Source organism: Mus pahari, chromosome 1, assembly GCF_900095145.1.
Source record: "Mus pahari chromosome 1, PAHARI_EIJ_v1.1, whole genome shotgun sequence".
Classification (NCBI taxonomy): domain Eukaryota; kingdom Metazoa; phylum Chordata; class Mammalia; order Rodentia; family Muridae; genus Mus; species Mus pahari.
The window spans coordinates 130,753,873-130,771,342 of NC_034590.1; the positions used below are offsets into that span (position 1 = coordinate 130,753,873).

Here is a 17,470-nt window from a genome sequence, read left to right on the forward strand (position 1 = left end):
CATGAAACATTCTAGAAAGACAAGAATAGTGTCTACTGTTAGGATTGGTCAAAGATGAAGAGAGATATCAGTTCCTTGTTCAGTAGTAAGAAATAGAGAGATTAAGAGAGGAGAGAGACAGCCAATTTTATTGTGCTCGGAGCCTACCTTAAAAATGACATTTTACACATGATTCTCTATTTGTGTCTGTCAGAGTCATTGTTTAGCTTGATCTGTGAGCTCAAATTCAATTCTACTCTGGTTTCATAGGAGTGTCCAAGCATGTTGGGGATGCCCTAAAAGCCCATTCCTCTAAGTCTTTGAGGAAAATCTGGACAGTTGGAATCCCTCCTTGGGGAGTCATTGAGAATCAGAGAGAGCTGGTCGGAAAAGATGTGAGTAGACAATCCTTTACACCAGAGGGAAATAAACATCTATCTCAACTGCCTGCTTTACAATGTACCCAAATGTCTGATAAAACTCCTCAAATGAAGTAAATCCCAAACTGTCATCTGTCTTCCCACTACATCTGGCATCCTATCTCATAAAATGCCAGCTCTGTCTCACAACTGCCAAAGCCAAAAAGCTTGGTCTAAGTCTAGAGGGACTGCTTTGTGTTATGTCTCGAACTTGACCTGTCAATCAACTCTTAGCTCCACTTTCAGAATATTTCCAGACTCTGACTTTTTTCCCCCTCCAGTTTCATTGAGACAGATGCAAGCGGCCATGTTTTGACATCCAAATGCTTGTAAGAGTCTTTCTTTCTCTCACTCCTGTCTTCTGTTGTAGTCTAGCCTCAACACAATAGCTGAATAATTCCTATAAAATATAAATCGCACCATGCTCTTCTCTTTGTCAGCTCGTCAGTGGGTCCATCCCTCACCCAGCCAATGTATAGAGCCTCGCAGTGTTTTGCACCGAGTACAATACACTCTTTAGTTGGCCCCATCTAGTTTTCTTGCCCCAACTTATAATCTGCTCTGCTTCATTCATATCTGTGTTTTGGTTGTATGTGTTCATGTGTGTGTATGTATGCATATGTGTAAGTGTGTGCATGTGTGTGTGCATGTATGTGCATATATGTATGTAGACTTGTGTGGAGGCCAGAACACAGCATTGGTATTATTCCTCAGGTGCCCTACCCCCTACCCTCATTTTCTCTTTTGAGATAGCATCTCATGTGGGCTTCTCACTGAGCAGGCTAGGCAGGCCAGCCAAGAACCCCAGGGATCTGCCAATTTTGTCTTCCCAGTACTGGCAATACAAACATGTACCACCAAGCTTGGCTTTTTTCCCACCTCCCCTGCTCTATTTGTTTCCCTCCCCCTGGGGATTGAATTCAGGTCTTAGTAAACTCTTGGTCATATGACCTATCTCCCCAGATCCCTGTCCTGTGTCTGTTGGAAGGGAATGGACAGAGTCTACTGAGATATTGTCAGAGTCCCTATCTATTTCTAAAGTGTAATGACAGAATCTTACACCATGAATCTGATATTTGTTGTTTGGTCATATAACAGTTGTTTTCTCATGTCAGTCGAAGTGGACATGACCATGTTTTTCTTTTTTTCTTTTTGTTGTTTTTTTTTTTTACTTTTATTTTGGAAAATCACACATATTAGATAGCAGCGAGGTTAGAACCATGAGTTCTTGTGTGTCGGTCCCCAATTTAAACAGCTAAAACTTTGTTGTCCAGTTTTGCTTCATGTACTCTTTTATCCATTTCTAAATAATAGTCTTAATTATTTTGAAGCAAATTCCAGACATCAAATAATTATATCGGCAAAACAAATATTCTTAAATTTCTTCTTTTTAGTCAACTTGTGAATTCATAGGACTTTTCCACAGGACTTTCCTCACATATCCTTCATTTTGTTACTCTCCCATCTCTTCTTTCCTTCTCCACTTCTAGCTTAACCCTTCCCACTCCAGCATCTTCTCCCTCTACTAAGATATCACACTAGCTCTCAATCACTCCCCTACTCCCCTGCTATCCATGCTTTGCCTACCTCAGGTCCCTTTTCTTGGTTTTGTTTTTGTTTTTTGCCTCTACAGATATTCAGCCCAGCTTAAACAAAGACATCTCTAAATTGAGGCTGTGCATAAATGAAAGCCAGCGTTGGACATCTTTTATTTCATACTTTCTACTACAACCCTTAAAGTATTTGCTTATATGACCTGTGCATGTATTTATCAGTTTTTCTGTTTTCAGTAGTATGGAATATAATATTCATGGTACTGTAGAAAATAGATGACAATGTTCATCTTCTTTTCTCTGCTCCTCAGGGTTCTTCCCAGTCTGTCTTAAAATAGAGGGTTTGTTTGTTTGTTTTTGTTGTGTTTTTAGTCCAAACTCCTTCCAAATATAGTATGACCACAGAAAACAGAGAGTTAATATGTGATCTGGGTACTATTGATAAATTTATTACTATTACTACAACACACACACACACACACACACACACACACACACACTCCATAATGTCAAAAAGACCTTAATGCTACATTGTTGTCTTTTATCCTTTGTTTCCTTTGGAATATGTGAAAAAACAAACAAACAAACAAACAAGCAGTGCTAAATGCTATTCAGAAGTACACTAGAATAAGTTTTGGATGGTGGTATAGTCTATGGACTGGTACCCATCCTTGAGCTATATTTTAGTGGTGAGAATCAAGGGAAGTATTTAGAACCCTTTTAGGAATATGACTACCCAGACATCAAAGTCCATGGTTATGTGCTTATCCTGCTGAACGGGGTGGGGTATGTGTGGGTATGTGTTGATTTTGTCTTTTTCATGCACTGTGAGGTGAATATTGATGTAGGGCCTCATTTGATCTTTAAGAAATGGGGTCTCTTTAGAAAAGATAAGCTTGTTGAGAAACACTGTCCTAAATTGTAAGTGATTCTTTTATTAATCTAGAAACATCTTTCATTAGTGTATAGGGACGGGGTTTAGAATCAGTGAAGTCTGGGAAGACTTTGAACTCTGACGCCCTCTTGTCCTTGCTGTCTCTCAGGTGGTATGTATGTACCAGACACTGAGTAACCCACTCAGCAAGCTCACCACACTGAACTGTATGCACTCTCACTTCATCCTGTGTGATGATGGGACTGTGGGCAAGTACGGAAATGAAGAGAAGCTCAGGCGGAGCCTGGAGAAGCACCTCTCAATGCAGAAGATCCACACTTGTAAGTTGTGTCAGAGCTCAGCATATGGCGGCAGGCTTGCTAGTGAACAAGGTGCCTCCTTATCATGTGTTCCGTGTGGACAGACCTAAGTGATCATTACCTCAGAGCACGCAGAGCAGCCAGTTAACACAGGCTTAGTCAACGATAAACGAAAGCAGGATACGTGTTGATACAGAATTGTTGGTGATGATAGGATAGAGGAAGTAATCTTTGGGGGACAGAGTAGTCAGAGGTTTCATTAGGAATGAAACTTTAGCAAAGCCTCAAAGAGAATGTAGGGCCAGATAGAGAAAGACGGGGTGGGGGAGTTTCCATATGTAAATGGGAATAATTAAAGGGCAATAAGGAGATGAACCTGAGAGGAAGATGCATCTAAGTTCTGATTGTCAAGGAAGACTGAAATGTCATTCATGGGCCCAGTGACTTTAGCTAGGGAAGAGGTTAAAAATCAGAACTAAGGATAGAGTTAAAAACAGGGCGCACGGTGGTGGTGGCGCATGCCTTTAATCCCAGCACTCAGGAGGAAGAGGCAGGCGGATTTCTGAGTTCGAGGCCAGCCTGGTCTACAGAGTGAGTTCCAGGACAGCCAGGGCTACACAGAGAAATCCTGTCTCAAAAAACTGAAAAAAAAAAACCAAGCCAAAACAAACAAACAAACAAACAAACAAAAAACCAGATAGGGCTTTAGAAATAAGGGCATAGAAAGCTAGTGCCTTGTGATATGCTCACATAACTGCCTTAAGAAAGTCATTTAGGGTTGGAGAGTATATGTAGCAGACTGTAGGTAATCCCTTTGGCAAGGTGCATAGCACTGATAGGGTAGGGTGCTTGTCTACCACATATGAGGTATGGTTCAAACCCAGCACTGCAAAGAGCCATCCTCACCTCCTCAAAGCAGCAGCAGCAGCAGCAGCAGCAGCAGCAGCAGCAGCAGCAGCAGCAGCAGCAGCAGCAGCAGCAGCAGATGACCTTTGGTGTTATTTGTGGAGCATGAGTACTAGGCAGGCAGAAAAAGGGTTTCTGGAGAAATGGAGACCTTTTATTAAGGCATCACTAAGTGAGCCCTTATGTTGTATTGAGTCACATCTTCCATAAAATATCTGTACCTTTCAGGGGTCTCAAGTTCTTGGTATCCTTTGAGTATTGGCTGGAAAAATAAGTTCTTTTAGTTTTTGTTCTTGTTCCTTTGAGGCAGCAGGAAATGTGAGGCAGAGACAACTCTGTCTTTACTGTCTGTGATCTTGGGCAAAAGAGATAATGCCTGCTGAGCTTTTAAACGCTCTAAGTGTAAGGATTTGTCTACCTCTAACTGTTGTCGCAAAAACTGAGAGAAATGGGTTCAATATTGTCTTAGCTTTCTCCCCGTTGCTGTCACGAAGTACCCTGATAACTGCCACGTTAGGAGGACAGAGACTGATCTCACTCTCTGTTCGACAAGATGGTCTATCATGGTGGGGTCGTCAAGGCAACCGCTGCTTGAATGCTCGAAGTAACTGGTTACGTCCCATCCACAATCAGGAAGCAGAAAGAAATGAATATATACTAGTGCTCAGACTGCTTTCCCCACTTTATACAGTCCAGGATGCTCTTTCCAGAGAATAGTCCTGCTAATATTCATATCAATATCTTCCCATATCAATACATGCAATCAAGATAATCGCCTACAGGCAGGCCTAGAGAGCCATCTCCCTGATTCTAGATCCTTTCTAGTTGTCAACGCACACTGACCATGATAGATGTGGTTAGAAGTGTTGGGTGCACACTTCTTTAATCAATGTCTGTTTCTTTCTTCCTCCTATCTCTTGGTACAGTTGTATGGAAGTTCTTTTTTTGTTGTTGTTGTTTTTTGTTTTTTTTTTTGTTTTTGGTTTTTTGTTTTTTTCGAGACAGGGTTTCTCTGTGTAGTCCTGGCTGTCCTGGAACTCACTCTGTAGACCAGGCTGGCCTCAAACTCAGAAATCCACCTGTCTCTGCCTCCCAAGTGCTGGGATTAAAGGCGTGCGCCACCACCGCCCGGCTTGTATGGAAGTTCTTGTGTATTGATGCCTGATCTTCATACCTGGTGTACTATGGGGGATTACATATTTGTATTTACTATTCATAAGATTTGAAAGAATGAAGATATGTAACTACTGATAATTTAATTCTAAAAAAACCATCAAAGTATCTTTGAAATTGCTGGCAAACCTTCCTTATTAGCAAAAAACTACTTATAAAAATGAAATAAAATAATAAATGGAATATAATGGCTCAAGTTAGAGTTGCTGTAGGAATCCCTGACCTCTGGACATTGGCCATGGAATGGGGCCAGCGAATGGTGGTGTCAGTCATTGTCATGTCAAGGTAGGAGCCTGTTCAGGGCCCCTGCTTCTCCTGGTAATTTTACTGTGGTCTCCACAGAGGAAAGTGTTGTTTGCCAAGAGGACTGCTTAGGAGCCGTTAACTTAGAGAACCATGGTCTTTGTGATTATTACTGTCTTTTGGCAGCATTGTACTGTGTTTGTTTACCATCTTTTCTCCAAGCGTACAAAGAATTAAACACACAGATGTATGTGGTTACTTGGTTTACAGATTTTGACCATCTGCCTGTCTGTCTTCTGCTATGCTTTTTCCCCCCTTTATGTATTACTCCCTCCATGAATTATTTCTATGAGAAAGGCTCTTCCATATAGCTCAGGCTGGACTCCTTTTTTTCAACTTTCTAGCTCCCCCCTTGTTTAGACATAGTATTTCTATTGACTATCTAGGGGTCTTACATAATGTACCCTGATCAGAAGTCACAGAGGAGAGGGAGGGGATGGATGTAGGAGACTGGGAGGTTTTCTTTATTCTTATTGGCAGGCAGCATCCAACAGCTCTCTAATGAGGCTTCCTAGCACTAGACATTTTAATTTTCAACAGAAAATAATAATTAAATTTAACTTTTAAAAACTGACACACAAAAATGAAGTTGTATATATTATGAGGGTGCTATGAATGAACTGTATATTACTCAAAGCAGGTTAAACATCTCTCCTGTTTCTTTATTATGGTCACATTCAAAATCCCCATGGGGCTCTGTGATGTGTACCCCATATCATTGTTATCAGAGCTCACCATACTGTGTAGACCCACTGGAATTTCTTCAATTCTTATCTAATTGTAGCTTAGTACCTACTGATCAACCTTTAGCCTTCTCTGCCTTCTGCTTACATTTTATAGTAAGACATGTTTTTTAGAAAGCCATCATAAATATAGTTCGTTTTGAAAGAATTATCTATTGACTCAAATTAGCCCTAGCAGGAATAAAATGCTCTTTTTTTCTCTTCCCCAAAATGCCTTTATTGATTCCCTTACCCTCCTTAGTGATAAAATATTGCTTTCTGTAACACTCACAGAGCATGCATTAAAAGAAAAAAGAATTTTTACAATGTTATTATAAAAATAACCATTGAAGCTGGAAAGAACCCAGATGTCCCTCAATAGAGGAATGGATACAGAAAATGTGGTACATTTACACAAGGAAGTACTACTCAGTTATTAAAAACAATGAATTTATGAAATTCTTGGGCAAATGGATGTATCTGGAGGGTATCATCCTTAGTGAGGTAACCCAATCACAAAAGAAGTCACTAGATAAGCACTCACTGATAAGCGGATCTTAGCCCAGAAACTTGGAATACCCAAGATACATTTTGCAAAACACAAGAAAACCAAGAAGGAAGACCAAAAAAAAATAACCATTAACATTTTCACATGTAAACTTTTAGAAGTTTTTCTGCACACACACACACACACACACACACACACACACACACACACACAGTCCAAGACATACAGACAGATACACACACATATCATTCATAGGCATAAAATTGATATCAATGTTTCTTTTAATAGTTTTTCTCTCTTTGCTAAGCATAACATATTTTCCTGGCAATAGATGTAGTTAACACATATCTAATTCCCACGCTATTGTACAGGACATAAGAAATTCTCTTTAATTCTAGAACTGGAGGTGTAGATCAATGCTTGTATGTAGCATGTGCAAAAGCCCTGAAGTTGGTCTTCAGTACTCCTCAAAACCCTTATATATTTATATTGTCTCAAAATTAATGACATTATTTAAAATTTTATTACTTTTATACAATTATATATCACTTTACCCATTTCACTTAGCTTTTGTAAGATACTGTTAGAAGAGCCCTAAATCTAAATCTGTTGCTCAGGATAAATATAAAACATTGCCCACCAATTTTTCTCTGTTGAAATGTAGACTCAAATATGTAAATTTAAAAGTAACATATTGATTAATGAATAATGTTAAAATTTAAATAAGGCAGATGATTAAAGTCAAGCTGAGCATGACAGTTCATGCTTGTAATATAGTACTTAAGAGGTTAATGGATTATGAATTTAAGGCCAATCTCAGCTATGTAGTTAAAACTTGTTTCAAAATACCAAAAAGTCAGTTTTTAACATTTCCTTAAATTGTCCTCTTCTGCACTGTTAATGGTTTATTGTCTATTCTTCCAGAGATTTCTATCCACTTATAGAGCATGCTATTGATATAGGTATGGACATACATACATAGAAAATACATATTTATACATGGGGCTTTGTAAATATAAATAGGATGTATTATAAATGTCATTTTATAAGTTTTTCAATTTAGTAGCTTTTATTAAAGAATTCTTCACAGTTGCTGCAGCTTTTTTTTTGTCTGCTTGCTTTGATAAGGTAATATCTAATCATGATAAGAAATTCAAGCACTAAAAGATATACCATGCTGAAATAGAAAAGACTTTGAAGGTTGTCCTTGCTACCATTAAAAGTTACTGGGCTGGCAAAGCCGGGCTGATTTGATGAGAGGCAGAGCCACTGGTATCTATTATATAGATCTGCTTACTTTGAAATTCTTTAGAATTTGTAACAATGAAGCATTAAAACATTTTAAGGCATTTTGGAAAAGTTATTGAATGCTTTTATTGATCTTTTTTGTTTGTTTGTTTGTTTGTTTTTTCTGAGACAGGGTTTCTCTGTATAGCTCTGGCTGTCCTGGAACTCACTTTGTAGTCCAGGCTGGCATCGAACTCAGAAATCCGCCTGCCTCTGCCTCCCGAGTGCTGGGATATAAGGCATGTGCCACCACTGCCTGGCTTTTATTGATCTTTTACCCAGAAGAAGTTTGAAGATGCCCTCAGCATATCTGCTACATTTTATCTGAAGTCCAAGTTTCTGATTTGGTGTTGATCTGATCAAGCAGAAAGATACAGTAACAGTTAAAGGATTAAGTGTAGAAATCAAGGTGGCTGGCTGACAGAGACAGGACAGCTTTGTAACAGTGTGGTACTATTTGCCACCTGAAACAGGCTCAAGACAAGGTGTGCCTGTGGTGGGGCTGGTGATGGAAGGAGGTCCCAACGTCATCCTCTGGGTATGGGAGACTGTCAAGAACAAGGAGCCAGTGGTGGTGTGCGAGGGGACAGGCAGAGCTGCTGACCTCTTGGCCTTCACCTACAAACATTTGGAGGATGGAGGGTGAGTTGTTGAGCCTTCTATTTCAAAAACACTGTGACTATTTCTTCTTCTTCTTTGGGCTTTCAAGCTGTGTGTTTTCCTGAGCTAGACTGTCACAGCACAGGCTGAGACAGTCACTCCTCTTTCACTTGTGCATCAGATTCCTACCTGTAACCAGGGGAGTTGCAGTCTTTGTAGCTGAACAATGAACCACCATTTTAGGGGTTCAGACTGTTTGAGAGTATTATGCCCAAACTATGAAAACTCACTGCTCTCTTAGATCCTATTAGTTTGAGAATACTACCTTAGAGTGTATTGCTCCAGGGGGACCTGGGAGATAAATACTCCTCACATTAAAATTTGTTCTTTTCTCCACCCCTCTGCCCTGCCATGCATTTGTTTCTTGCTCATGGGCTGTCTTGAGGTTAGCCTTCTGAATAGGGTGCCCTCAGTGAGTTTCTTTAAAAAGGCCACCTTCCAGAAACCAAACATCTGTTTTCACATTAAAAAAAAATACATGGAATACCCATTTTGAACTTTGATGGATGTAATTCTGCAGAATTTGACCTCTGAGTTTTGTAAACTTGGCTTCCTGTTGCTCCACCTTGCCTCTTGCCCTTCATGCTTTAAATGTCAGAATCTATCTTGGACTCTTCTTTGGGTTGCATCAAGCTGTGCCTGTTTATTTCTCTGCCAGGATTCTACGCCCTCAGGTGAAAGAAGAGATCTTCTGTTTGATTCAGAACATGTTCAACTTTAGCCTTAGACAGTCTAAGCACCTTTTCCAAATTCTAATGGAGTGCATGATACACAAGGATTCTGTAAGTATGATGAGTTGATGACTTTTTTTTTTTAAAAAAGGCCACCTTCCAGAAATCAAACATTTGTTTTCACATTAAAAAAATACATGGAATACCTATTTTGAAATTTGATGGATGTAATTCTGCAGAATTTGTCCCTTGAGTTTTATAAACTTGGCTTCCTGTTGCTCCACCTTCATTCTTGCCCTTCGTGCTTTAAATGTCAGAGTCTATCTGGGACAAAGCACTTAGAAAAACAGTATTACAGAAGAGTTATCAAACATAAATACTTGCAAGAATTGAAAGAGTAACTCTATGTATTTAGTGAACTCATCTGCTGTTTTAGATGACCACATTGTAGCATCTTGGGTGTGACTTGCAGGAGGGTGTCCTGTGTACGTTGGACACGGGCAAATTTGAGAATCAAGCATGCAATAGCAAATGTAGCTCAGCAGAGTATGGTGGCATACACCTTCATTTCCAGCACATGCAGAGGAGGCAGAGGCAGAGGCAGAGGCAGAGGCAGAGGCAGAGGCAGAGGCAGAGGCAGAGGCAGAGGCGACTGTTGATCTTTGTGAGTTTGAGGCCAGCCTGGCTTACATGGTGGGGTCCAGGCTAGGTAGAGACCCTACCTTAAGCAAGGCAAGGGCAAGAGCAAGGGCAAGGGCAAGGGCAAGGGCAAGGGCAAGGGCAAGGGCAAGGGCAACGGCAACGGCAACGGCAAGGGCAAGGGCATGGGCAAGAGCAAGGGCAAGGGCAAGGGCATGGGCAAAAGGGCAAGGACAAGGCAAGGCAAAGCAAAGCAAAATAAAGCAAATCAAAAATGAATAATGAAGACTCAGGAAAATTGCTTTATGTTTCAGGGAACTGATTCCAAAATTTGTATTGGTGAGGACTAGGATGATGGAAAACAGAAGATTAGAGTAAATGCAGATTTCTTGTCATTTGTAGCAATCTATCCAGAAACGGAAGGCTTAGGAAAATCACAAAGGGATTGTGTGGGTGCTGAAGCTTCTGACCTTACAAAAGCAATGGAGCAAGTTTAAGCCTGGCAAGAATGAACATGAAAAACCCTTTGACATCTTATAACCACAGCCCTGTTTATAAGTAGCCATATGCTTTTAAATCTATTATTTCCTCTGAAGTAGCCCAGGTCTGAGTTCAATATGACAATGGTTGCTTGAAATTATGCAGTTAGAGGCTAGATAATTTATGCGATTTGTCCAATCATCCAGTTAAGAAATGGCAGGCCTTATCTTAAAGTGCTTCCTTCTTTTTTAAAAAAATTTTTTATTATTATTTTCTTTATTTACATTTTAAATGCTATCCCGAAAGTTCCCTATACCCCACCCCCCTGCTCCCCTACCCACCCACTCCCACTTCTTCCCCTGTGCTGTGTTATAAAAAGTTTACAATACCAAGGGGCATCTCTTCCCAATGATGTCTGATTAGGCCATCTTCTGCTACATATGCAGCTAGAGACACAAGCTCAGGGGGTACTGGTTAGTTCATATTATTGTTGAACCTACAGGGTTGCAGCCCCCTTCAGGTCCTTGGGTACTTTCTCTAGCTCCTCCATTGGGGGCCCTGTGTTCCATCCAATAGCTGGCTGTGAGCATCCACTTCTNTGTTTGCCAGGCACTGGCATAGCCTNACAAGAGGCCGCAATATCAGGGTCCCTTCAGCAGAATCTTGCTGGCATGTGCATTAGTATCTGGGTTTGGTGGCTGATGATGGGATGGATTCCCAGACGGGGTAGTCTCTGGATAGTCCATCCTTTCATCTTGTGCTTACTTCTTCTTGTCATTGTGTAATATAATTACTTAACAGTGAACAGAAAGATCAAGGGAGGCTAGAGAAGAAAACTGGGGTGCTCACATGACAGCAGTTGAGCTCTGTGGTTGAAGGTTGATTTTGCTTATGCACACAGTAGCATTCTGGGTAAAAGGATCCAACATGTATGTATGTATGTATGTATGTATGTATGTATGCATAGTTTTAAAATAGGGCTTTGAGTAGGTTTTTTTAGTTGTGTCTTTTTATTTTCAGAATCTTTGCCATTTTGTGGACATGTAACTTAGATTTAGTGGCTTTAAGATACATCCCCAAGGTGGGCTAGTTAGATCTAGTCCTACTTGGGAATGTAACTTGCCATGCCTGGCTTTTTTCCCCCTGTCAATGTAGCTTCCTGTATTAAATGAAATATAATTTCATTTGGAATGATGTAGTATGTATGTAAATAGGTACAAATGGAGGTAAAGTCTAGAAAGGAGACCAAAAAAGAATAATGCTAAAGGTAATGTGTGCAAGGACAAAAGGACACGTGGGACAGAAAGAGGAGAACAATTTGTGGGGAGGGTACAAAGTGGGGTGCAAGAGGAGCAGGGAGTGGGGGATTGGAGAAACAAGAACCATAAGAACATCCTACTTTGCTGAAAATCTCACAACATGTATGCTGATTTATATTAAAAGTCGTTCACACACTAGGACGTCCTAGGCACTTGGACATTGGGAAGACTGCAGTTCATTGTACCATCCCTGGGGTCCAGGGTCATCATACTGAGTTTAGGATGAATATTTGAGGAGTCACTAATCACTATGAAGTAAAGGTCTTAATCTCTAAGTTTAAGTGAGCACAGGGCTCCTGCCTGTTTGCCATTCTGCAGGAGGAATGAGTTGATTTGTATTGGGAATTAACACTGAGGATCCCATAATAAGCTCCATTCCACATGAGATTTTTAAAGTTTATTGTTTTTCCTAAGATGCTTCTAATTTTTGTCACCTTATTTGAAACAGTTTTTATTCTATAAGTAAAATAGATCCACAGTGCTTTGAAATGACAAAGCAAGGAATATTTTCTCCTGTGACTTAAATGCTGATTTTTTTTTTCTTTAAATTTTCTGAGACAGGGTTTCTCTGTGTAGCCCTGGCTGACCTGGAAATTACTCTGTAGACCAGGCTGGCCTGAAACTCAGAAATCTGCCTGCCTCTGCCTCCCAAGTGCCGGGATTAAAGTGCTGCCCTTAAATGCTGATCTTTTGGTACCGTTTGAAGGCATTTCTAAGGTAGATTCTGAACGGTGTGCCTTTCTTATTTTTCCCTATCACAGATCACCATATTTGATGCTGATTCTGAGAAGCACCAAGATCTTGATTTAGCCATCCTCACGGCTCTGCTGAAGGGTGAGTGACCTAGCAGGTCTGCAGTTCCACCTCTCTTCCTGGTCTCCTGTTTTAGAAGGTTCTGTGCTTTTCACCTAGGTATTTTTGAATAGATTATTCCTTTCTTTCCCCCTAGGTACAAGCTTATCAATATCAGAACAATTAAATCTGGCAATGGCTTGGGATAGAATGGACATTGCCAAGAAACATATCCTAATTTATGGACAACACTGGCAGGTATAATGAAAATGACATTACTTGAAAAAAGTATTTTGCATATTTGGTTTGTTGGGCACAGGGGATAAAGACAAAATTGGAGGAGAATCAGTTATCACTCTGAGGTCCAGGCACCAGGGAAGCAAAGTCATGGCTCTTCCCTGGTTCGTTTCCCTGAAAACAACATTTCTCCGGCTTCTTGAAGGTTGAAACACAAAGTTAAAAGATCAAAAGGCTAGAAAGATTTTAAATTTGTCTTTAAATGAATGTGATTTTGCTTTTTATTACTTAGAACTTAAATATTGTCTTAGTGGCTTTTTCTTTTTTTTACATAAAAATGTAGTATTTATTCACATAAAGACACAGTGTAATCTCTGAGCCCAATATACAGAGAAAAGAAAAAAGCTAGAATTCTATAAACTACCACACAGGGGCCTAGCACCCTCCAGCAGTGCCAAGGGGACTGGAGAGCTCTTCTTTTTTCCTACAGAGCATGGTGGTGGTGTTGAATCCACAAATTTGAGACAAGAAAGAATAAAAAAATGAATTTAGAACAGAAACGGAGATTCTTTTCCTGTTGTATTTTGCTCAAGATATTTTCCCCCAAATTAATTGAGAACCATGATGTTGAGACCTCTAAACAGGGCGACTGAGCACAGGGCGACTGAGCACAGGACGACTGAGCACAGGGAACAGGGAGGAAGGACCCCAACTTGCTCCCAGGGACTGGAGGAAATTAAAAAAGAAAAAATAAAAAAGAAGGTTGGAATCCATCATTCTTCCATGCTAGTCATCCTCACCTTCATCCTCCTCTCCTTCCTCCCCTTCCTCCTCATCGTCATCTTCTTCACCTTCATCCTCATCTCCTTCTTCATCAATATCTTCCAACCCCTCCTCCTCTTTGTCGTCGTCATCATCATCATCATCATCATCATCATCATCTTCTTCTTCTGCCTCTCTTTCCTCATCATCCATGTCGGGAACCAGACATGGTTAACAACATGTATCTGTCTACTTTCTCTTGTTTAATAAAAAGAAAAAGAAAAAGAAANAGAAAAAGAAAAAAAGGGGGGGTATAGACTGTGAGCAAGGGTGGGTTTGAGGTGTCTGGAGTAGGTGGGCATCTGACAACATGGCTTCTCCTTTGGCATGTTTAATTGTGTGGTTTAACAGACATCCTTGCAATTTAAGGTGACACTTAAGATAAAATTCTCTCCTGATGATGACTTGAGCCCTGACACTCAATGGGAGAATCAACAGAACCTGTACGGTTTTATTTGGAGTTGACATTCTCCGTTGTAACTTTATTTTTATTTTCTTTCTTTCTTTTTTTGTTTTGGTTTTCACTGGAAGGAAAAAGATGCTCATTTTAAATGTTGAAGTGTACAAGTTACTTTGTTACAATAAAATCATTGTGTACACAAAGGACCTGATGCTTTTCTGTCAGAACAGATGCTCAACAGACCTACCAAGTTTGACTGCATAATGACTTTGTCAAACTTTGTCTCCCCAACTTGGTGTTTTTTGATGCACACTCTGCAGGATGACCTCAGGGCCATGCAGATTGAGTTAAAGGGATCTGAATCATGTCTTAATGTCTCTACTGAGTGTGGGCACAGCTTGCTGCTATGGACTTGTACCCTTGAGTTTTATCTCAATTTGGCATTTTCTTTTTAATATGGGCCGTTAGTTACCCGGACCTCATGGCAGCACCTACCTGCTCCCACTGTCACTGACCTGTTTCTCTATGCCATCTATGAGGGACAGCCGCTGGCGTGTCCTCATTGGCAGTGTGAACTGTCAGGGTCAGCAGGGTGAGGTGGTTGGTAGCGTCTGTCACAGGTATGTAGCAGAAGCTCTCAGTTGTGACTCAGAACCAGGTGGATGAAGAGCTGCCTGCTCAGCGCCATTGGCCAGAGAATAATGTTTGGGGAAGCTACCTGATGCATAAGCTTTTTAATGCTGTAAAATAGAGCTGAAATTCAATGCCACTTTTTTCAGAGATGATTAATGGACAACCTGGTCAAATTCAAGGCTTTCTGAAGTATAAAGCTTTATAAATGGAACTACTCCATCAACAGGCAAAGTGTAACCAAAATCTGCATGGATGGATAGTGTGTAATTTCTGCACAGGACTCTGTTTAGTAAATACATCACTGTATACGTCAGGAATCTTGCTCTAATAAAGGAACATAAAGATTTTTTTTTTGAAAAAAAATGTAGTATTTATAGTGAAACATATAGAGGCTACCACAAGAAGACTAAAAGCCAATAGATTCTCAACCCTTAGCATCTTAATCCACTGAAAACACCACGTGTGTCTCCGGTCTCTGTACTTACCCTTATTTACACACTGTGATTAGTGTTGTTCTAAAGGGTCAGACTAGATCACAATGCTAAAATGCCTACAGGAATCTCTTGTAACTAAACCAAGATTAAAGGTGGTGTGGTCTGAACTNACTATGCAAGTGGCAAACAAAGATGAAGGGAATAATTATTGCCAAGAGGAAAAAAAAAAAAAAGACCTTATTCCACAAGTTATCCTTGGAAAGTCTTGTAGGTCACCTCAAAGTCAGCATGCCATGAGAGTGAAGGCTATTCAGCTACTTGTCACACTGCTGACGTGTGAGCTATGGTAACAGTTGTCCAGGATAGACTGTAAACACTTTAGCTAGAAGTACTGACTCTGAGGGCCTACGGTTATCTGATAGATGGCTGGACGGAGAGACTTGGCATCTTTTCTTCATATTGCTTATCTTCATCCCTTTTTCTTCTTATTGCTTATCCCTTTGCTGCTCACTTTTGAGTCAGACTCTGCTCTGCATGTAGAAGTGCTGGTCATTTAAACAACGGTTTGTTCAAGAGTAAAATGAAGGATTAGCTTGACCACTGCCAGCTGGAGTGGGTTTGCATGTCTACTACGTATGCATTCTCCTCTACCCAAACAACGACATTCCCTCATCCCTGCAACGAGGCCAAGAAATGTGTGCAAGAAAGGACAGAGAATACTCTGAAGCTCTTGAGTGAGCTGAACATTTTCTTAGTCCACTAAGTGTAAGACCAGGACGCTTGTGTGTAAGAGGAATATTGTTTGAGACTTTGGTTATGACTAGTGGACAACCACCGAATCCTAGATCATTCCCCTAAGAGAATCCCTCAAAGCCAGCAGCCTTTTGTTGGCGCGAGCAGCTGGCATCCTCTTGAGATCATTTCTACTGTTGCCATGCTGCATGATGCTATCTTCTACTATCAACAGAAATCAGTGAAAAGCAGGAAAATGTGGTCAATATTAGTGATAATACCAATTAATATTTTACTAAAAATTTGAGTTGTGACATACTGCAGTTGTGTTTCATTCAAACTAACATATGCAGATGGTTTAAAATATCAAATAAGGTTAGAAGACTCTGAAAATTATGATTTTTCTGCTACAATGAGCCCTTACACTTGGCATTTTTTGACTGCCCTGATACTTGTAACTTTCTAAGTTCTAAGTTTTATCACATAGTACCTTCTGATTCACCAGTCTCAGAAACTTCTTGGCCTTTCTGTCTTGTGAGGTTCACCGTGTAGTGTCCATAGCTGTCTTCTGTTTTTGGTGCTTGGTTGTGTTATTCTGGGATTCCCCTCACCGTCATGGAATCTTCTTTCCCCTCTGCTATGTTTACCATTTCTTGAGATTCCTTTTCTAGCTTTCCTCTTGGATACCGAGGCATGTATTAGCGACTTCCCAAGAAAGAGCATGGAAGCTAAGTGTTCAGGGGACCTAACACATGGCTGTATTTTAACTCACAACCAGAGATATTTTAAAATTCTTCTTCTTATTTTGGTGTTGGTGGTGGAGATTGGGATGTTGGTATTGGTGGCGGCGGTGGTGTGGGTCTGTGTATGTGTGAGTGTACACATGCCATGACACCCAAGTAGAGATGAGAGGACAGTTTTGTGGAGTCAGTTCTTTCCTTACATGGTAACATAGGTTCTAAGGATTCATCTCAGGGAGCTATGCTTTCAGGGTGAATGCTTTTGCTTGTTCTAGAACTATTTTTTTTTTCCCCTGTAGGATTTTGAATGCCCAGCACTGGAGTTGACAAATGAACATAATTCTGTCTTTAGACCCTTTGTGGCCATTTTTTCCTTCCCTGGATTTTTTGTTTTTTTTTTTAGTTTTTTTCCCTTTTTTTAAAATTAGATATTTTCTTTATTTACATTTCAAATGCTATCCCAAAAGTTCCATATACCTTCCCCCCGCCCCTGCTCCCCTACCCACCCATTCCTACTTCTTGGCCCTGGTCTTCCCCTGTGCTGGGTCATATAAAGTTTGGAAGATCAAGGGGCCTCTCTTCCCAATGATGGCCAAATAGGCCATCTTCTGCTACATATGAGCAGCTAGAGATATGAGCTCTGGGGAGTACTGGTTAGTTCATATTGTTGTTCCACTTATAGGGTTGCAGACCCCTTCAGCTCCTTAGGTACTTTCTCTAGCTCCTCCATTGGTGGCCCTGTGTTCCATCCAATAGCTGATTGTGAGCATCCACTTCTGTGTTTGTCAGGCACTGGCATAGCCTCACAAGAGCTGCTATATCAGGGTCCCTTCAGCAAAATCTTGCTGGCATGTGCAATAGTATCTG

At 40.5% G+C, this 17,470-nt stretch overlaps 1 protein-coding gene across 3 annotated transcripts in view; it reads left to right on the forward strand.

The window, feature by feature from the left end:
- Window positions 1-17,470, forward strand: part of Trpm6 (transient receptor potential cation channel subfamily M member 6) — a 146,893-nt gene that overhangs the window by 36,087 nt on the left and 93,336 nt on the right. For all 3 annotated transcript variants that reach the window (XM_029537897.1, XM_021220067.2, XM_029537891.1), the window contains exons 6-11: window positions 250-374; window positions 2,995-3,166; window positions 8,518-8,686; window positions 9,363-9,486; window positions 12,575-12,647; window positions 12,763-12,863. In XM_029537897.1, the coding sequence (XP_029393757.1) occupies window positions 250-374; window positions 2,995-3,166; window positions 8,518-8,686; window positions 9,363-9,486; window positions 12,575-12,647; window positions 12,763-12,863 (764 nt within the window). The remainder of the gene's footprint in view (window positions 1-249; window positions 375-2,994; window positions 3,167-8,517; window positions 8,687-9,362; window positions 9,487-12,574; window positions 12,648-12,762; window positions 12,864-17,470) is intronic.